General features: G+C 36.1%; 1 protein-coding gene across 2 annotated transcripts in view; it reads right to left on the bottom strand.

Moving 5' to 3' along the window:
- Nucleotides 1-796: 796 nt before the first annotated feature.
- The window catches only part of CMPK1 (cytidine/uridine monophosphate kinase 1), a 33,475-nt gene continuing 12,052 nt past the window's right edge, over nt 797-22,219 (bottom strand). The window contains exons 2-6 of one of the 2 annotated variants that reach the window (XM_059898229.1): nt 8,467-8,613; nt 4,589-4,741; nt 3,265-3,341; nt 2,923-3,019; nt 797-1,858 (exon numbers count right to left, since the gene is read on the bottom strand). In XM_059898229.1, the coding sequence (XP_059754212.1) occupies nt 1,817-1,858; nt 2,923-3,019; nt 3,265-3,341; nt 4,589-4,741; nt 8,467-8,613 (516 nt within the window). In that variant the 3' untranslated portion in view covers nt 797-1,816. The remainder of the gene's footprint in view (nt 1,859-2,922; nt 3,020-3,264; nt 3,342-4,588; nt 4,742-8,466; nt 8,614-22,219) is intronic. The other variant, XM_059898237.1, reaches the window with a different exon arrangement.

The following is a 22,219-nucleotide window of genomic DNA, read 5'->3' as shown; positions in this document are numbered from 1 at the left end:
GCCACAGAAAGATATTTGATGAAAGGAAGCAAAGCACCTAGTCTCAGCAGTCTTCTTAAAAACCTTAAGTTTGCTTTCACAATATAAATATAAATATTTAGATCCCCATCCAATGGATTTCTTCACTTATGTGAGTAGGAATGTTCTCAAAATTGTAGTCTTTACTCTTGCTTCACACTACAGCTGTTTGATTGAACTACCACTACCAGTAAAATCCCTCAGTATTGGCTAGATTAAATCACTAGATAAGAATTCATTACAATCTCTTCCAAGAAACCAAGATAATCTTAACACAGATTTTAGTGGCTAATATGTTACAGTACTTATGGATACTTTGTTTTCTATGGCAAGTATGTTGAAAATTCATCACTAATAAGTGAATTTCATAACACACATAGAAATAAATAAATCTATTACAATATAAGAACATCCATAAATTGTCCTCACTATTCCCAGTGACTTTAAATATAAAATCTGATTATACAAAGTCAAAATTCCTTGCCCAATTTAACCCTGTATACCAAACAGTATAAGTGCTGAAAATGAGAAAAATTTTAATAAATCTCACATTAAGAACCTTGGATCCCACTTTGCATTAGTGATGGCAGAAAAAGATAAGGAGAAAAATTTTTCAGAGATTTTTAAAGGAAGAATGAATTTAAGAGAAAATTCCTTTGGACTCTATATCTTTTTAAGAATTCTGTACCTTTTAATACTTCAACATGATGCCAAGAAAAGAATTTACTGAATAAAAGTAGCCAGGAAGGGAATCAAACATTTGTAAGATAAATTTATTATTTTTCTGACCAAAGTGCAATTTTTAAATCTTCTTAAACAACTACGAAAAAAAGTATTCAAGAAAATAAAATACAAATGGGAAATTTAACCATTAGATTTCTTCTGCTTTGTACTAACCCTATGCTTAGTCTAGAAAACAAACAAAAAAAACTTTGAAGTCTTACTAAAACACTAACCAAATCATTTTACCATAAATCTACTAAGTACATGCATTTCAAGGTTCCACTACTAGGAATTTTGTTAAGATCAGTTTAATCATTAATAACATTATATAATAGAGCAAAAGGAACACATGTCATTAAGATGTGATCCTTGCCCCTTACCCTCAGATTTATGTCAGAATAAAGCTGACAATTCCACCAGGCTCTGAACCCCCAGTGCCCCCATCCCAGCCCCTGGAAGCAAAGACTATGCCCTGCAAACAACTTTGTACAAATTGTAGTAAAACAAAGCTTAAGTTTTCTTACCTTTCTATAGGAAATGGTCAGCTATTTGATAAATACTAAAATACTTCTAGGAATTCATTTCATGAGTTTACCAAACACATTGTCCAAGAACTCACTACACAAAAAGTTCCTTAGAATTTGGTCCATAAATTCACTTAACAGGTTGGAAATTTAAAACCTGCAAGAGAAAGAAGACGTGGGGAATCCCTAATCCAAACATGTTGTAATTACTAAAGGGATATACACACATACTAAAAAGTTTCGCTCACAGAAGGCACAAACTATAAAAGGGATATTCTTTTTGAATAAAAATAAAGAACTAGCTAACACCCTTCTTTGTTTTGTGAGCACCATAGCTAAGATGAAGTTAGACTCGAATTCAGTCTATTCCTGTGACCAAAAAAAAAAAAAAAAAAATGAAGATAAAAAATTTAATTTGTCTTACTACATACTTTCCAGCCATTAACTGAGATGTAATTATGAAAGATTAAAATTGCCTTAAAAAGGGGTTGTGATAGCAGCTATCAAAGCAATATTCAAGCATGATTTCAAGGATGCTTTCAGGTTTAGAGTTAGCCTTCTTTGTCAAAAATCTTCACAACTTCATCAAAAACCTGTAAAGGAAAAAGATAATAATAATAATTTAAAAGGCAAATATTGTTAAAACACCATATGGCTAAGTTCCTGTTAAAAGTCAATTTTACATGAATTTTCAAAATGGATTATTAAAAAAACACATTATAATTTCTTAGTTTCATCTATTTTACTTTAGACAGTAGTACAAAACCGTAAATAATTATGAACGTGTTGCTTCAATATAAAATTATGAACATGTTGCTTCAATTTTACTAGTGCTTTTAGGACAAAACAAACTTCTTGATAGGCTACCAATATTATAAAAAGTAAAAGTAAATGGAAGTGGCTTATCTTCCTAGTTCTGATTCTAAAACACTAAGTCTTCTGTATTACCTCACCTCTACAGGAAGGGACCATGGATAAAAAAACAAAAATTACCTCACCTCTACAGGAAGGGACCATGGATAAAAAACCAAAAATGACTATATGATAAAAAAAAGGTCCAGGGGAAGATGATTCAGGGAATCAGGGAAAGACTGGGTGAATTTAAGAGACACTAGTAGTGGCTGGGCACTGAAAGTCCGCAAACCACAGTACAGAGACGCAAGCTTCATGAAGGAAGAGGCAAGCATTGAGTCGTGGAAACCCTGTACCTCTGGAGCTACGTGCTCTGTGATGGAAGAGATGAAAGAAACCTGGGGCTCTTCAGCTAGATGATTTGCTATTCATGTTACAGATTTTTAAAAAATGATCATGGTCCAAATCACAGTTCTGAAAATGCCAATTTTCCAGTGCTTGAGAAAAGAGGTTTGGAATTAATACACCACCCACTTTTTACAAAGAACAAGTCTGAAATTGTAAAACCCATTTTAGACTCTATCCAAAAAGAAGTACACCTGAAACTAACACAATATTGTAAATTGATAAAATATACATACTTCAATTTAAAAAAAGAAGAAAAAGCCTAGCTTTTCATTCAGTCTCCAGTGTTTTGAAAAGCAAAATAATCTGTCATGGTACTTCTTTTTCTCCTGCATATTGCTCCCCTCCCTGCCCCAAATCACATTGTTACTTTACTATTAGGCAGGCTAGGGATACTCACTTCATCAACAGATTTAGAAGCATCTATTTTCTTAACTTTCCCCATTTCTTCATATAAGTCAATAATTGGCTTTGTTGACTGAAGATAGGTTTGAATTCTGCAACAGAAGCAAATATTGCAAAGTTCTAAGCATACTTCTCTCCCCCCTGTTATAGGACAGATCAGGGGACAATACAGAATAAAACCCAGTTGGCTCCCTCCCTTATCAGCTTTTTAGACAAGCCATTCTACATATTTAAGCATGACATTTTCTTTTTCTGGTCCAAAATGGGGCACGTGTTTTATCTGTTATTCAAGTTCCAAACTGAGACGTGGTGGCAATGTGTAAAAACTGCAAAGTACCTCTTTTCCAAGCTCTCTCTGTTGTCATCACTTCTACCACTACTCTTTCCCCTCTCAAGACATCGTTCAATACAGATCTAAAAAGAGAAATATATAAAAAGTTATTTTTAAAAAGATATGAATTTGCCAGTCTTTTAAACCTGAAAAGAGAAGAAAGTTCGGAGATTACCAACAAAACCCTGCATTAAACCCAATGTGTTTAATTCATTAATCAACATGCAAAGTTGAAACATGTGGTTCAATTTATATAAACTAGGTTAAATAAGTACAGAGCATAATAAGAATTCATTCATGACTCAGTTTTTCCTGTGTATTTTTTTTCAAACCGCAATAAAGAGATGATCTCTATGTGTATGGTTCCATCTATTATTATTAGGTATGAATTACATGCGTCAAACTTTGTTCCATTTTTGCTTACTTTTTGATAATTCCATAAATATCCAAATATTTAAGAGTTAACATATTTGCATTTGAATAAAGTATCCCTTGTTAATCGTGAATAAACATTCCTTAGTTATAAAGCTGTGGTAACATTCTAAAATTAACTCTGAAGAATAAGTGAAAACATATTTTTGGGGGTTGGAAAAAGAGAGTTACATTTTAAAACAACTCAAAGGCTGCAGCAAGTCTCTCCACCACAGGCACATTTGCAATTCAACCTAAGAATAGTCAACTTCCTTCAAGGCAGTACTGCTGATTCTTATTCTTTCAGGCCATTGGCATTAATTTAATAAAGTTTATATTACAGCTGTCATACAGACTCAGGCCTTTTAATTAAATGATTCCGGGAAAAAAAAAAAAGATACCGAGAAATTCATTTAGTTATTCAAAAGTATGTCTGGGTATGTTATTAGAAGTACCAGAAAGAAAAAGACTGCTTTCCTGCTTTTTTTCATTTCACTCTTAGAAGACAAATCAGGCTATCATACATGTTTCTTTAAAGTAGAAAGTTTTCCCAACTTCCCAGAAATGTGTGTTTGTTTTCCAGTAAACGACATCCTAAGGCAAGATACTCTCTGATAATAGTGCCTACTCAAGAAGTAACAATGCAGCTTCATTACCTAACATGGTATGAGTCAATTCTTAACTCAAAACAAAACACAAATTCTTGTTATTTTGAAAATAAAGCAGATTTTAGGCCCACAATATTGCTGATGCCAAACAGCTTAAGACAGTGCTGTTCTGTGCATCCAACTTACCAATTCAAAAAATACTGCTGTCAATATAAAATGTAAATGTAAGTGAAACAAATCACTTTCTTTTCCTCTAACAGTTGACCATCAGCTGTTTAAAGCCCATATAGGCAGATGAAGATTTTCATTACCTCATTATTACAGTCAAAAAACAAAACGAAAGATACATCAGCCTTCCCATCCATGGTCTTGTTCCAACCTTGAAGGTTGTCTTGATTTCTTGGAAACCCATCAATCAAGAATTTATTCTTCTGAGCATTGGCCGCCATTGTCTGATCCATTTCCTAATGAAAAAGGAAGATTTAAGTTCAACACTACATTAATGCAATTTCTTAAGCAGAGTGGTAGCTATATGGGTGTGTTTTATTATTATTCTTTAAATCATAAGCGTGGAGGGTGCATAGGAAAAAAAAGACTTAAAGGAAATAACGTTTGCCTCAAGCTGGTAGAGTTATGGTTATGTATCCCCCATTTTATACACATACACACACAATTTTTTTTCTGTAGTTTTAAAATTTTCTATAGTTAAGCATATATTATTTTCATGAACTTATAAACAGCAAAAAGAGAAAAATAAGCATTAACCAGTATCTTTGCTCCAGTCAATAGAGACCCTTATCTTGCCTTCCCTTTCCTCTTCCCAAGTCATTTTGCTATGGTAGGAAGTATGCTGCTTCTATAGGTACTCAGATTCTCTGCAATAATTCAAGTCCAACTGCAAGAAGCTTTGGATATATAAAGAGATTGCTAGCATTAATTATTAGTGTAGGAGTCAATAGTCTTTATTTTTTTTTTTTAAACTGAAGCTAATTTAAACCTAAATGCCACTGGCCACCCCAAAACACAGGTAGCAAAGGAAACAATACATTCAGAAAGACAGCAATAATTGCACATTTCACCATCCTCTTCCAAAGTCTGAATTTAGGTAGAATGTGGAAATATGTGAATGGGAGATGCAGATCTCGAATCTCCACATCCTTACCACTATCAATCACCATGAGATAAGCACAGATGCATGTCTTCGACAAACTCCAGAGGAGCCTCTACTCTAAAGCAAAACGACATCCCGTTCCCTCAGTGCTCAGACTTTCCTGGTTCCTCAAGAAGAACAATGGCTGTCAGGACCCCTAATTCCTTTATCTGAGGGTTGGCTTTAACCCAGCATCTAGCTTCTCCAATATTCACAAAATTTCACAGAATGCTTTTGGACCCCTGCTATAGCATTTCTATCCCAATTATGGTAGTAGAAGACATCTGAAGGGGTACATCAATATTCTACTCACTCAACATACACTCATTCAAGGCCTACCATCAGGGAACATGAAGAGCAAGGTCATGGCTCCTGGCGGGCTCACAGTCCAGTGGGTAACAAATATGTGTAAGTAAATGTGCTAAGTTCTATACTGAGGTATGCAAGGATGCTGTGATAAAACGAAGAAGCAAGCACAAACTACCTGGGAAACTGCCAGGAAGAGCTCTACCAAAGAGGTGGCAGAGGAGCTGAATTCTGAATAATGAAATGGCAGGCAGACAGGGATCAAGGTACTCCAGATGGTGTCAACTGGATGTTAAAGGCTCAGAAATGAAGAAGCATAACAGCTTTGATGAATCTGAAATAAGCTGGTAAAGGTGAACCTTAGGATGCGTGTAGAGAGTGGAAGGAGAAATGACTAGAAAGTAGGTAGGGCCAAAATTAATGAAGAACTTATTATACCACACTAAGGATTTGGTTTTTATTCTGCAAGCAATACAGGACCACTGAGAAATTTTAAGTAGTAGAAGAACATGCTCCCATCACCTTTAGAAAAAAAAAATCACTGACTGCACCATGAAGGATGAATTAGAAGGGGACAAAGATGGATTAAAGGCAAAAGACTAATGATAAGGCTCTAGTGATGGTCCAAATAAGAAAAAAAGAGGATCTTGGGACTTCCCTGGTGGCACAGTGGTTAAGGATCCACCTGCCAATGCAGGGGACACGGGTTCGATCCCCGGTCCGGGAAGATCTCACATACCGTGGAGCAACTAAGCCCATGCGCTGCAACTACTGAGCCTGCGAGCCACAACTACTGAAGCCCGAATGCCTAGAGCCTGTGCTCCGCAACAAGAGAAACCATTGCAATGGGAAGCCCGCACACCACAATGAAGAGCAGCCCCAGCTCGCCGCAACTAGAGAAAGCCCGGAAACAGCAACGAAGAGTCAACGTAGCCAAAAAATAAATAAATAAAAAATGAAAAATATATTTCAGTGATTGATTTCCCAACATAATGTCTGCATTCTTCCCAATATTACTAAAAAAAAAAAAAAAAAAGAGGATCTGAACTAAGATGATAGTAGTAATAGAGGAGAAAAAAACTATTAATAAATAGAAGAGGATAAAGAGAAAGATAATTGAAAGGATCTGCTCACTGAGTGGATTTGGGAAAGTGAGGAAGAGGTGGAAAATACAGGATGGCTCCCAGATTTCTGGCTTGGGCAGCTGGGTAGATGGTAGAACCATTAACCAGGATAGGAAATAAAGGGTGATCACATTTTAGATGATACAGTCAGACTCGGACATGTTGATTTTGAGATACTTGTGAGACATTCAGATGGATGCCTAATAGTTAGAAATATAGGCCTGGGGAATTCCCTGGCAGTCCAGTGGTTAGGACTCCATGCTTTCACTGCTGATGGTGCAGGTTTGACCCTTGGTCAGGGAACCAAGATCCTCCAAGCTATGGAGTGCAGCCAAAAAAAAAAAAAAGAAATATAGGTCTGGAGTTCAGAAAAAGAGGTCTGTGCTAGAGTTATAGATTCTGGGATCATTAGCACAGTGAAAACCTTGGACATGGCTAACAACATCCAGCAAGAAATGTATAAAATAAGAGGAGAACCAAGGATGAAACCCCGAGAAGCATCATGGTTTAAGAAACTTGCAGAAGAAGAAGAGTTATCAAAGGAGACTTAAGAAATAGCAGTCACTGAAGGAGGAAGAGAATCAAGAGAAACGGTGTCACAGAGAACAAAGGAGGAACGAGTTTCAAAAAGACAGGAAGTTAAAGGCTACAAGAAAAATGACTGAAAATATCCCTTAGATTTGATAGAGATCACTGGTAACATCAGCAAGAATAGTTTCAATGAAGATGGAAATAGAGTCTTAGTGCAAACAGCTGAAGAGTAGAAAATGAAAAAGTAAAAAATGTAGACTACTCTTTCACAATTAAGCATAAAAGTGGAGAAAGGGCATTAAATCCAGAGAATAAGGAGAGAGGATTTAGTTACTCTGAATGGAAGCAGGTTACTCCACTCTCTGAGACAAGAGGTAAGAATGTGTGTGAATGAGCCACTCTTCAAGTTTCTATGGTTCCAACCAGAAGCTCATGTATCTCTTTTCCATTGAGCTTCAACTATTCCTTGCTGTTCCCACTCTTCCATTTCTCCTTCACGTTTCTTATATGTGAAAATATCTATTAATGACTATAATCTTGAGAATCTATAGTGGAGAGTTATCATGTAAATGCAAGGCATCTGTTTTTAGATGGGACCTATTTTAGTTTGATAGCTGTTAGTCTCAGCATTTCACACTGAAGATGGTGATGCATGCACCAGAAAAGGAAACATCAAGACTGAGAGAATGGCAACAATGGGAGGGTCATGGGAGGGAGAGAGGGAGGGAAAGAAAGAGGGAGGGAGGGACAAAGTCTGGAAGAAAACAGAAAAGGGAAAGGAGGAAAAAGAAATAGAAATGGAAGGAGGATGGATTCTCTGCATGCTGCGAAGGGTCAAGTGTACACATATGAATGTTCAGTTGTAGCTGATCCTAGACCAAGGTAGAGAATGTTTCCTACTGTACAATTTCTTCCCAGGTGAAAGTGGAATTTCCAGTTCTGCCATTCTCAAACACCATGACCACCCTCCACAAGCAAGAAATTCAATACTCTGATTTTTTTCATTACTCAAAGGGAGGGCAGATTTAATTTCTCATTTCCTTGTTGGTTTTAACTGGTTGGCATTCACACTCCTTACCCTCCTCAACAAACTGATGGTTATCTCAACTGGCACAATCTTTCCATCTTTAATGTACTTTTCAATGAGTTCACCATACTGTGAATCTGGGTTCTTCCTTTCATCACGAAGAAGTTCTCCTGCAGAAAGGTGTGTGTAGCCATATTTCTGAAAGAAAAAACACATAGGAAAAAAATCAAAATACATTCAACCCAGTGTTAGGACTACTGTTTGTTTCCCTTCATGGTAACTTCTATATTCTAATTTTTCTATAATAAACAAGCTTTGCTTATAGAATAAATAAATAATAAAGAAAAATTGAAGAGATTTCATACAATCCAGTTTGCTTAAAAAATATCCTTAACCTACGTAGCACATGGTAGCTATAATGTTCACAAATCATGCAATCGACCCGAAATTTATTTAACTATTCAAGGCATTAACAGCTCATCATATTCCTTCACAAACACAAAGTTTAAATGTTATTAATAATGTTCAAAGAAATGTCTAACAAAAATCTATATAATTCAAGGCAAAACCCCCAAAATCTTACCACAGTTGGCTGTACCCACCTTCTATAAGATCTTCCCTTCCTTAAACTCAACACATCTAAACTGAACTCATCAGCACTTACACAAACCCCATTCTTCTGTTTTGTTCCCTTTCTCAGTAAACAGTACAAGTCCTACCCCTCCATGAAATTAGCTTTCCTGACCACTCTGGAGAGTGGACACATAATCAAATAGTGTCTTAGAATATCACTGTCTCTCCGTCTAAACCAGTATCTTCTTTACCACTCTCAAAAGTCCATTTCCTACCTCTCTAGTTGTGACTACAGAGGTCTCATCTGTAAAATGGGAATATAGATACCTATTTTATAATTCAGTGGTGATGATTAAATGAGATAATGTATTTATATAAAATGCCTACCAAAGAGCCTGACATGTAGTAGGAGATAAAAGCCATTTACCTCCTTGCCATCATGAAGATACTTATCTTAAATAATCTGGAAGCATTTTTATATTATATATACACACCATTTTTATATTATTACATACATGCGTGTGTGTATATATATGTATTCACTTTAAAGGTTTTTTTTTTTAAAAATAAATTTATTTATTTATTTTTGGCTGTGTTGGGTCTTCACATGGCTGTGCGTGGGGCTTTCTCTAGTTGTGGCGAGTGGGGGCTACTCTTTGTTGCAGTGTGTGGGCTTCTCACTGCAGTGGCTTCTCTCTGTTGCAGAGCACAGGCCCTAGAGCGCACGGGCTTAAGTAGTTGTGGCACGCAGGCTCAGTAGTTGTGGCTCATGGGCTCTAGAGCACAGGCTCAGCAGTTGCGGCGCATGGGCTTAGTTGCTCCGAGGCATGTGGGAACTTCCCGGATCAGGGCTCGAACTCGTGTCCCCTGCACTGGCAGGCGGATTCTTGACCACTGTGCCACCAGGGAAGTCCGGCTTTAAAGGTTTTGACAGAGAGACCAATCAAAGGACTTAAGTGAGATAACAGATATGAATACACTGTGAAAGGTCAGGAGTATAGTAGTATTACAATTGTGATGGTCATTATTATTAAGGATTTACAAATGATGTATTAGGTCAGGGTATAGGGTAATAGTTGAACTAAGTCACGTAAGATGTTATAGTGTTATTCTGCCACTTCCCCGTGGTTGGAATGAGAAAACAATACGGATCTAAGAGACAATTATGAATACTGAAAAGCTTCTTCCTCCATATGAACTAGCATGTTCCCTTTTATTAAATCAAAAGAACTATAAAATCTATTTTCATAATAATAATTTTCATAATAATAAAATAGATTATTTTTACTCTCAAATATCAGGATACTGAGATCTATATTCAATGTTCAATTAAAACAATCATCTAATCCCAAATTTTTACGATTCCCTAAATGGGTTTTTATCTCATTCATAGTAAGTGTACCATAAATATTTGATAACTTAAATTTTATCTTTAATTTCAATGTTAAGATTTGAGGCAGCCCACACTCCCACCCCTCCTTCCAAAATAGAATGTTTCAATTGCACATTTTACAAAACTTAACTCTCTCAATTACTGAGGCTACAGTGAGTTTTCTCTCTCTCTCTCTTTTTTTTTTTAGATTGCAGAAGCCATTCTTTACTCCTTTTCTATCTCTAAAAATTGCTGGCTAAACTTGTTCTTGTTTACTAAAGTAAGCCAACAATAAGGTAGTCAGCAAAGAAAAACAAACTAAATAGTTTATTTGCTGACTAAAATTGGATATAAAGTTTGAGGAGAATAAACAAAAACCACAGTATCACTCATGTCTCTCTTAGGCATACAGCTCCTTGCATTAAAAGAAATGATCAAAAGTATATTTAGTTGTTGTAATAGGCTTTTAAAAACATTCCCATCATTTACAGAAAATGGAAATAAGTACAAAAGTACTTAATTATTTAAATTGTTATTTTAAAATTATTTTCACACCACACCATTTTTAAATGCCTACTTTTATCACCAAGTATAAACTTTTGAAAGACGGGTATGGATATGGAAAAGACTTTATAAAAAACAAGATGTGACCTACTTTCCCATTTACTATGCACAATTTTCAGAAAGCATTTTGCAACGGCTGTCCACAAAATTTTACAGCAGCTTCATTTTCCACTGCTTACTCTGGCTCCTGCTTGGAAGTCTATGCTTGCTGGATGCTCTCATCTGGTCTAGAGATTATAGCATATGGTAATATTGAATAAATGCAGAGACAAACAGTACTGAACAATGGCAAACGCTCAGTGAAACACCAACAATACAGATTGCTCTGTACAGATTGCCTTGGCTGTATGAACAACGTATACATTTAGAAACCCAGCTAGTAATTTAGAAATTAGTACACACACTGTTTGTTTCCTGACATTGAAGAGCTCAAATTTCCAAGCTTACATTACATTACAGTGGGTTTTGGCATATCACTTTTTTAAAAGAGAGACTAGTTGTAAATTGTAGAAGTGTACAAATGATATGTTTTTTAAAAATTACACAGAAAACCACCTTATCTGCAAAGTCCAAGGAGATAAGGAATTTAAATAAATATAACCATGCCAAATCTATATGTCTTTCTACTTCTCATCCACATTCTATTTTTTAAAATACTCTATTTACCAGTTACTTTTTTATACTATATTTTTCTTAAGGATTTTGCTGAAGCTTTCCTCTTACCACAGAGTTTCTACAACAAAAAAGCAACTATCACTTACACACTAGTTATTATGGTATTTAATAATAGCTAAACTTTAAAGAGCACGTTTTCAAAGCATTCTGCTGTCATGAAGTAGTCACTGATGCCAATTCTGAGGAAAGCAAGAATGGATATTTCCCAGGCTTAACCCAAACTTTTTCACATTCTCTGAAATTTCCTAGCAATTAAAATCTAGTGGGTCACTAATTACAGTCTTACGACCAACATTTAAACCACAGCAAATTATAAACACTATAAACTATAATAACTACAATTACAAGCCACTATTCAGCTAAAAATAGTAGTTTTCTAGTGACAAATGTATAAATTCAATTCATTTAGAGTAACCGTCTAAATTTTTTTACTTTCATTTTCTCCTTTAAGAAGTTGAAAAACAACTTAATAACTTCTGTGAATTAGACACTAAGATTTGGAGGGAGGAAAAATGCACCATATTCTCAACAAGTACAGAACAGCACTGTGTTACTACAACTAAGCAAATGTTGACAATTTTACGGTATCAAATCTCAAATCATCTTGATAACTTCTCTCCCTTCTTAGCAATTCTCTTTCTTCCTTTCTAAATTTAGGTAATGTCGTTCTATGTGAATAAAAACAACAACAAAAAGAATCAAAACCAAAACAATAGCAAAAAAAAGAGTTCAAGGTACAAATGATGCGTAAATGGCAAGTCCTTGGGGGCAGAGGAGATCCACATGCCAGGCACCTCCTCCTGTGAGTATGGCAATTAGAAAGTGCCATTGGACTGCTACTGAGCCTTGAGCTACATAGAGGGAACAGAGCAGAGATAGCAGATACAAATATATTTTTAAAGCAACTGAATTAAAACTATTGGTGTCCTTTAAATAGCTGACACATCTATGAAGCATCTAAGACTAAGTTACTTTGCATTCCCTGTAAGATTAGTGAACCTTAAAAATCTAATTCTGATTATGTACTGTCAACAATGCACCTTCAGCATAACACCTGGAAATGCTATCCGGAGCCATCCAGACTCACCAGTTTGGCACTGTTGCAAACAATAGCTTTAGAGCTTACAGCATCCCAGCAACACTTCATGTAAGGCTATCATTTATTTCAAAAGGCATTTCCAACAGAACTTTTTCCGATTACTCTGAGATGTCTGATAAGCACTTTCCAGTAACATTATCTGCCAGTCTTGGAGAGCTTACTTTTGACTGTAAGAACTGCTGTACAGTGCCCAGATGCTTAAAATTGGTGAACTGTTTAGGGTTCCTTCCAGTTTTACCCACAGAGTGTTAGAAAAAGGATTTTTCTTATAATCACCATTTTACAGAGGTTAGAAAGAAAGAAAGAAAGGAAGGGAGGGAGGGAAGGAGGGAGGAACGGGAGTGGACGGAGAGAGAGAAAGGGAAGGGGTAGGGAAAAGAGGAAGGAAGGAGGAAAGGAGGTATAGGAAGGAAAGAAGACAGTGGGAGAAAGGTTAAATATAATATCTGACTTAAATTGCTAGCTGATTTCCAATCTCATTTTTAGTCCGCCCTCATTGTATTTCCAAATGTGTACATCACGTTTGACCATGCCTATTTAATTACAAATCTACATATTAACTATAAACTATGAAAGTTATAAAACAAGCTAAATCTTTTCTTAGGCAAAATCTTTAGCAGACAGACTCCAAATTAACATGAAGCATATTTCTTTCTCTAATTAAAGAGTGATAGTTTAAAAGCTTATATCCTGCAAAGGAGAAAAGAGGAGGGATATAATCCATTCAACTGCAGACAATTACAGCACTATTTTATTTTCCTCAATGTTTTGCTCTTCATGTAAGAAAACCTTAATTCAGGCAATACATGGAACTTATTTTAAATCCATAAATATTTATTAAGTTCCTATAAAGTGCCAGGCAATGTGCTAATTTGGGGGAAATAAATAGGTTATATTCACAAAGGATGCAATAATGACTTACATATTTACAGTGACTTGAGCCCTACTATTAATTAATAAAGTCAATTTTTCATATTTGCATTAACTTTTCCTAAGGAATTCAGTCTTTACCAGCACTGTCTGCTTGGGGAAGAGGTGATTCTTCAGAGGCAATGACAAGAAGGTAGAACAATAAATAAAACTTAAAGAAAGGGGTGATTTAGGGGCTTCCCTGGTGGCACAGTGGTTGAGAATCTGCCTGCCAATGCAGGGGACACGGGTTCGAGCCCTGGTCTGGGAAGATCCCACATGCCGCGGAGCAACTAGGCCCGTGAGCCACAACTACTGAGCCTGCGCGTCTGGAGCCCGTGCCCCGCAACAAGAAAGGCCGCGACAGTGAAAGGCCCGCGCACCGCGATGAAGAGTGACCCCCGCTTGCCGCAACTAGAGAAAGCCCTCACACAGAAACGAAGACCCAACACAGCCAAAAATAAATAAATAAATAAGAAAAGAAAGGGTGATTTAGAAGCCATGAAATAGACTGTTTTCTCATTTGTGTAAGGCCTCAATAACCCTCTAACATTTTGCAGAAGACTTCTCAGAATATTGAGGATTTTGGCATCTGTTTTACATACCAAATGGCCCCTATAGCAACTGTGAATTGGAATTTTCACACTCCAATTTCATTCCAGTTGGTCATTTCCAGTATTTTTACTTCTTTTAATTCATCTCAGCCATTCTGAATCAATCCACATTCCCTATAACAGAAAGGGATGGAAAATAGTCAAAGATGAAGATGAGGCCCAGAAGCCTCCAGGGATTCCAGGAGCTCACAGGCAATAATTTGAAAATTTCCAACATGAATGGATAGGCACAGAGGTCTTGTTAATCTTAAGAAACACTCATCTCATCTTGTTAATTAAATGATCAATTCTTACAGTCACTGCAGAGCCTACAAGCAACACACTCATATCACTACAACACAAATACTGCTGCAGGTGGTCTAAGAGCCTAGAATTCAGTTAATTCGATTCCTGTGAGAACACTCAGAGGATATACATCAAACCGCTCAAACGAATCTCTAGCCTCTATTCACTTTATGAAAGAGAGGTTTCTTAAACACTAAGCAGTACAGTACCAACTGTACTTATTTTTTTTAAAAAAGGTAAGTAACATTAAAACGAGAATACCATTTACCCAGGGAATACCAAAAGTAAGAAAGTCACCCTAAGAAATATAACTACTTGGGAATACAATTTGTAAAGAGCCTCACTACAAAATAACCACAACATTTTAATAGCTTGGGTTCTCTTTAAGAACTAGAATTTATTTGGATTTACCAATCAATACTTGAGAAAAATGTGCAAAGGATAACAAACTCTGAATTCAGTAACATATGCAAACATAAAATTTGAGCACCTGCAACATTATCAAACAAATGGAGAAATGCATTTAGAGAAACACATAGGCTTCAGCAAGGATCAGAAGAACATAAGAACCTTGCATGAAGTCACATACTTAGAACACTGAACTAATAATTTGAGATAAGGTTTTATAACTAAACTCTGTCACAATCCAGTGTGACTCTAGGAAATTTATTTACCCTTTTTTAGATTTCAGTTTCTTCATCTGTAAAACAGAAATAATATCTATACTACCAGAAATCATATCTATACTACATTACACTATCAGCCACAGCCAAATATCATTATTAGCTGTTAAAACTAGAAGTATGAAGAACATACTCCTAAAAACGTGGTCTACGCTACTAGATTCAAGACCTACTATGAGAGCACTCAGACGGGTCAGGGAGGAGTTAGACTAACTCATATAGGCTATTCCTGGAGCAAAGTCCAAGATAATCAGTGGCTAAACTACTAATTACATAGCAATAAAGGAGTGAAGTCAAAGAATAACTATAGAACAAGGAAAATATGATACATGAAAATGCAATTCACTATGAAAATACCCTCAAACACCCAGGCTCCAAAAATCGGCATCACAGATGTATTTGAGTACATTAAAAATTTTATGAGAACAAGAATGTATCTATCTTGCTTACTATCTTCTTATAAACAAACAGATCAATAGCCTTCCAAACAATTAGCAATGGTTAATTAGAAAATATACATTTTAAAAGATCCTATTCAAGTCAACCGTACCTCAATTTAAAAAATCCTATTCAAAACAGTACTAAAAACTTAAATTTAGGGATAAATCTAAAACTAATATGTAAGAATTATAAGAAGAAACTAGAAACACTTAAAATCAGTATCATAAAAAGAAAGCATTCTATGTTCCTGGATAGAAACATTCGATACTGTAAATATTTAAATTTTCCACAAATTAATCTATAAATTGATTGTATCTGCAATCAAACTTCACCTGGGATTATTTATTTTTTAATGAAACTTGATGAGTTGATTCTCAAGTTTATCAGGAAGGGTAAATGTGAGAGAATGACCAAATTCGAAAATAATATTAACAACTACAAATGGGAACTTGTCCTACCAGGTGGCATAAAATATTATAAAGCTACAGTAATTAAAACAGCATGATACTGGTATAAAAATAGACAAACGTAAAAATGAAATTCAACAGAGTCCAGAAACAGACCCAAGTATAAATGGGAATTCAATAAGTGATAGAGTCATCATCTAAAAATCAATGGGGAAAAGATGAACTATTTAATAAATGATACTATGCAACCGGCTACCCATCTGAAAAAAAATTAGACTCTTGCATCATATCATATGCAAAACTAAATTCCAGGTAAATTAGAGTTCTAAAACAACACAATATAAGCAAAAAACAAAAACAAAAAAAACAACAAAAAACAACCCTAGGATAGTACCAGGGGAAGATAATCTTGAGATAGAGAAAGACACTCCAAAACAAGAACCAAAACAGCTAAGATTTATGTTTGACCACATAAACAATAAAAACTTATCACAGACACAACCAAATGACAAGCAACAGCTTGGGAGAAAATATTTTCACCATACAAAGGTGACAGGGTAATATACATTATACACAAAGAGATCCTACTAACAAAGAAAAAAGCTCAATACAAAAATGGGCAAAGAAAAAACAATTCAGAGAAAAGAACATATGCTCAACCTTACTGGTAATCATGAAAATGCAAATTAAAGCAATGTGATTTCATTTTTCACCCATCAGATTGGTTAAAATAAAGACTTATATCTGGCTATGGCAAGGGTGGGGGTGGGGAAGAACCAGCATCCTGACAGTTTGTGGGAGTGTAAATTGGTTCAGCCTTTTTAGAGGGCAATTTGGCAGAGTTTAACAAAATTTAAGTTTGCATACCCTTTGGCTCAGTAATTCCATTTCTAGGAGCTGTGCTACTGAAATCGTTGCACATGTGCACGAAGACATATGTAATGAATGTTTATGTCAGCATCATCTGTAAACAGAAAATCTAAATGTCCAAAAATATATGAATAGCTAAATAAGATTATTGTATATATTATGAATGGAGTTGAGCTATCTGCATGTTCTGATATGGAAAGCTATCCAAGATATACTGTTAAGCAAAAAAATAACAATAGGCAATGTTTGTGTGCGTGCATTTTTATCTGTGTATAAATACATCAAAAGAGGACCAGAGAGCCACACACAAAAACGTTGGTAGGTGATTACATAAGGAGAGTAGGCTGGGACTTCCCTGGCGGCGCAGTGGTTAAGAATCTGCCTGCCAATGCAGGGGACACGGGTTCCATCCCTGGTCCGGGAAGATCCCACATGCGGCAGAGCACCTAAGCCCGTGCGCCACTACAGAGCCTGTGCTGTAGAGCCCGTGTGCCACAACTCCTGAAACCTGCGCGCCTAGAGCCCGTGCTCCACAACAAGAGAAGCCACTGCAATGAGAAGCCTGTGCACCGCAACGAAGAGTAGCCCCTGCTCACCGCAACTAGAGAAAGCCCATGCACAGCAATGAAGACCCAAAGCAACCAAAAAAAAAAAAGAGTAGGCTAAGGTTAAGGAGAACTTTCACTCTTTACTTTATGTACTTTTGAATTGTTTGAATCTCAATGTACATGTATATAAACTTACTAAATTTTTAATTTAAAAAAGCATATATTCTATCCACACATCTCTACATGGCAAATATCACAAAGACTTGGTTTTTCTTAAAATTTAATTTAATTAATTTATTATTATTTTTTTATACAGCATCACAAAGTAAGATTGTTGATTTAAGTGTTTTATTAATATCAAATCCTAAGAGAACACCAAAATGAACTGCCTCACATTAGGAATAAAAATCCCTACATAAAAAACATTATCTAAGTTCAAGAAAAAAGAAAAACAGTACCTGCACAATCACAAACTTATTTAAAATTTAAAACTAAATCACTGTAGAGAATAGCAGCAAAAATCAATTCAAATGTTTAGATAAAAATTTCTCTGGAAAGTGATCCATTCCTTAAACAAAGGAGAAACAAAAGTATAATATAGCAACACTGAAACACACTGCATGGGCATGAAGTCAAGAGTTATAGAAGGAGACAGAAAACAGTCCAGTTTTATAGCCTAGAAACAGATGGAAATTTAGAGACACACTCAGTTGAGAGGATCCAAAAGGCACAGCAGCAAAAGTTTAAAAGGAAACATATTTCAGTGAAGCCTTACTCTAGACACTAGAGTTCAAAATTATAAGCAAGATGTTCTGGAAATGACACCTCCATGACAGACAATGTACCCACCCTACTTCTAGTCTCCAGAATGACCCCTTGGAGCACTTTCAGAACTTTATTGTGCCAACCACTCTCATGATTTTTTTTTAAAAAGAGAAAATTAATCTAGCTTAAACAACAAAGAATCATCTTCATTTTTAGTCCATCAACCTGTGCTAATAGGAGAAAGTGTGAGGAAAATCAATATTTGGCTTTAAAAAATAGTATATGTTTCTAAAATTTTTTGGTATAAAATTTACCTTCATGATTACATTTTTCTCAATCTAAAATTAAAGTCAGTCTAAGAATATACATTTTTGATGGTATAGCCATCAAATCCTAGCCCAGCCTGGGATTCAATGTTGACCAGAGACAACTGTACCCATTTATATAATGTAGAACAGGACATAAGGGATTACTGGTTCTTGATTAGAATCTAACTTCTTCACACAAAGGAAATGTCCTAAAAAGTGGTAAGCTTATGGGAAATTTTTATGGAAAACTTTCTTTCCTGCCATGACTACACAACAGGAAGAATGCTGGAAACCATTTTGCAAAATGGGCAACCTCTCCCACCTCTCTAGCCTGACTTAACTTGGACCCGATTATGCCCCGGAATCAGTCAAGGAAGTAACAAGAATCTGTTGCCCCCACTCTTCCTTTCCATCTACCACTATCTCCTCTCTCTTCCACCCTCAACTCTCAGTCCCAGGCACAATACACTTACCAGTTATACCTCTTTTACAGTTCTGGCCTCACTTTATCAATCTTTTAATCTCTGCACCACAGGCAAGAGAAAGCATACTGTATGTTCTAAAGTGCAAGATATCAGACCTCATCAAAATTTAAAACTTCTGTGCTTCCAAGGACACTATCAAGAAAATGAAAAGACAACCCACAGGATGGGAGAAAATATTTACAAATCATATATCTGGATAAGGGACTTGTACCAAAAATATATTTTTAAAACTTTACAACTTAGCAATAAAAAGATTAATAACCCAATTTTAAAAATTGCAAAAGACAATTTTTTAAATGCAATATTCTGGGGGGAAAAAAAAAGGACAAAGGATTCAAACAGACATTTCTCGGGGATTCCCTGGTGGCGCAGTGGTTGAGAATCTGCCTGCCAATGCAAGGGACATGGGTTCGAGCCCTGGTCTGGGAAGATCCCACATGCCGCGGAGCGACTAGGCCCGTGAGCCACAATTGCTGAGCCTGCGCGTCTGGAGCCTGTGTTCCGCAACAAGAGAGGCCGCGATAGTGAGAGGCCCGCGCACTGCGATGAAGAGTGGCCCCCACTTGCCGCAACTAGAGAAAGCCCTCGCACAGAAACGAAGACCCAACACAGCCATACATACATACATACATACATCAATCGATCAATCAATCAATCAGACATTTCTCCAAAGAAGATATACAGATGGCCAGTATGGAAAAGTTCCTTATTAGTCATCAGGGAAATGCAAATCAAAACCATAATGAGATGCCAGTACACCCTTCAGGATGGTAATTTAAAAAAAAAAAAAAAAAAAAAAAAAGGACATGTGAGACATGAAAGATGCTCATAGCACTAGTCATTAGGGAAACGCAAATTAAAACCACAATGCGATACCACTGCACACCTTGTAGGGTGGTTATAATCAAACAAACAAACATAAAATGATAAGTGTTGGTGAGGATAAAGAAACCACACATCACGGGCAGAAATGTAAAATGGTACAGCTGTTGTGGAAAAGAGTTTGGCAGTTCCTCAACAAGTCAGAATTATTATATGATCCAGCAATTTCACTCCTAGCTCTATACCCAAAAGACTCAAACAGATGCTTGTATGCCAGTGTTCACTGCAGCATTACTCACAATAGCGGAAAGGTGGAAGCAGCCCTTATCCAACAACAGATGAATGGATAAACAAAATGTAATAAATACATACAACGAAATATTATTCAGCCATAAAAAGGAATGAAGTTCTGATACATGCTAACATGGATGAAACCTGAAAACACTATGCTAAGTGAAATAAGCCATAAAAAAAAAAAAAAGGACAAATGTATGATTCCACTTACATGAAGTACCTAAAATAGGCAAATTCAGAGGCAAAAAGTAGATTAGAGGTTACTAGGGGCTGGGGGAAGGGAAGAATGGGAAATTATTGCCAATAATTGATGAAAAAGTTTTAGAAATCGTGGTGATGGTCGCAAAACGTTGTAAATGCAATTAATGCCACTGAATTGTACACTTAAAGTGGTTAAAATGGTAAATTTCACGATATATTTTACCAAAGTTAAAAAAATAAATAACATAATATACCAAAAACACTGAATTCTATGCTTTTTAAATTTTATTTCTTTTTAATAAATTTATTTATTAATTTTTGGCTGTGTTGGGTCTTCACTGTTGCGCGCGGGCTTTCTCTAGTGTGGCAAGTGGGGGCTATTCTTCGTTGCAGTGTGTGGGCTTCTCACTGCGGTGGCTTCTCCTGTTGCGGAGCATGGGCTCTAGGCATGCGGGCTTCAGTAGTTGTGGCACACGGGCTTCAGTAGTTGTGGCTCCCGGGCTCTAGAGCGCAGGCTCAGTAGCTGTGGTGCACAGGCTTAGTTGCTCCGCAGCATGTAGGATCTTCCGAGACCAGGGCTCGAACCCGTGTCCCCTGCATTGGCAGGCGGATTCCCAACCACTGTGCCACCAGGGAAGTCCCGAATTCTACGCTTTAAATGGATGAGTTGTATGGTATATAAATTATATCTCCAAGTATTTTTTAAAAAACACAGAATACAACTTCTGAAAAAATCAGAAACAAAATTTCCAAAACAAGGAATCAATTAATTAAATAATGTATGTAATCTACAGAGTACAATATCATATAGATTATGTGGTAAAAGTGCATTTATTAACATGGTGATATGTTTGTGATATTATTATAAGTAAAAAGCAGGTTTCCAGAGTATGAGCCTACTAAAAAAAAAAAAAAATCTCTGGAAAAATATGTCCCTAAATATTGATTAACGGTGGTTTTCTCTGGATGGTAAGATTACTGGTAATTTTTACACTCTTCTTTTTACTCACCTGTATTTTCTAATTTTTCTATAATGTATATGTACTACTTGTATAATTAAAAAGTAACCAGAAGTGGGACTTCCCTGGTGGTGCAGTGGTTAAGACTCTGCACTCCCAATGCAGGGGGCCCAGGTTCAATCCCTGGTCAGGGAACTAGATCCCACGTGCATGTCGCAACCGAGAGTTCACATGCCACAACTAAGGAGCCCATGAGCCGCAACTAAGACCCGGTGCAACCAAATAAATTAAATAAAAATTTTTTTAAAAAGTAACCAAAAGTAAAAGTATGCATATTTTTAATAACAGGACAGTTAAGGTACATATACAGGCTTAACTTATGAAACTTATCCAATCATTAGGTCATTAGCTCCATCTGGCAACTAGTAACCTATTTTGAATATAAAGAGCATGTATACTATAAACTTTTCCTTAAATCCACTTGCCCTTTCTAGGATTTTTAAATCTAAGTTAACTCCAAACATTTTCTCTAAGTAGAAAGACCTTTCATATTTGATAAACTCTAAAATACCATCCTGGGTTTTTAAAAATCTGTAAACTTATTAGTGTGGGTAATCATTTCCTTATGCTGTAGTAAACAATGGGAATACAATGCTCCCCAAAACTACCTTAATCTAAATTACTCTTTGATCTCTTCACTGTAGATCTTTTCTAAAATTATGCTAGCCTTTACAAATTTACTGAGTGCCATGTACTGTGCTGAACACTGTAGAAGCATTATGCTGTTACATCTTTATAACAACCTAGTGAAGTTGTCATTATTATCATCACTTTACAAATGAAGATAACAGAATCAGAAAAGTTAAGCAACATAGCCACAGGTGTTAGACTGAGATGTGAACCAACAACTGACTTCAAAGTCTACATTCT

This window comes from Balaenoptera ricei, chromosome 1, assembly GCF_028023285.1.
Source record: "Balaenoptera ricei isolate mBalRic1 chromosome 1, mBalRic1.hap2, whole genome shotgun sequence".
NCBI lineage: Eukaryota > Metazoa > Chordata > Mammalia > Artiodactyla > Balaenopteridae > Balaenoptera > Balaenoptera ricei.
This window is presented reverse-complemented; position numbering and strand designations above follow the sequence as displayed.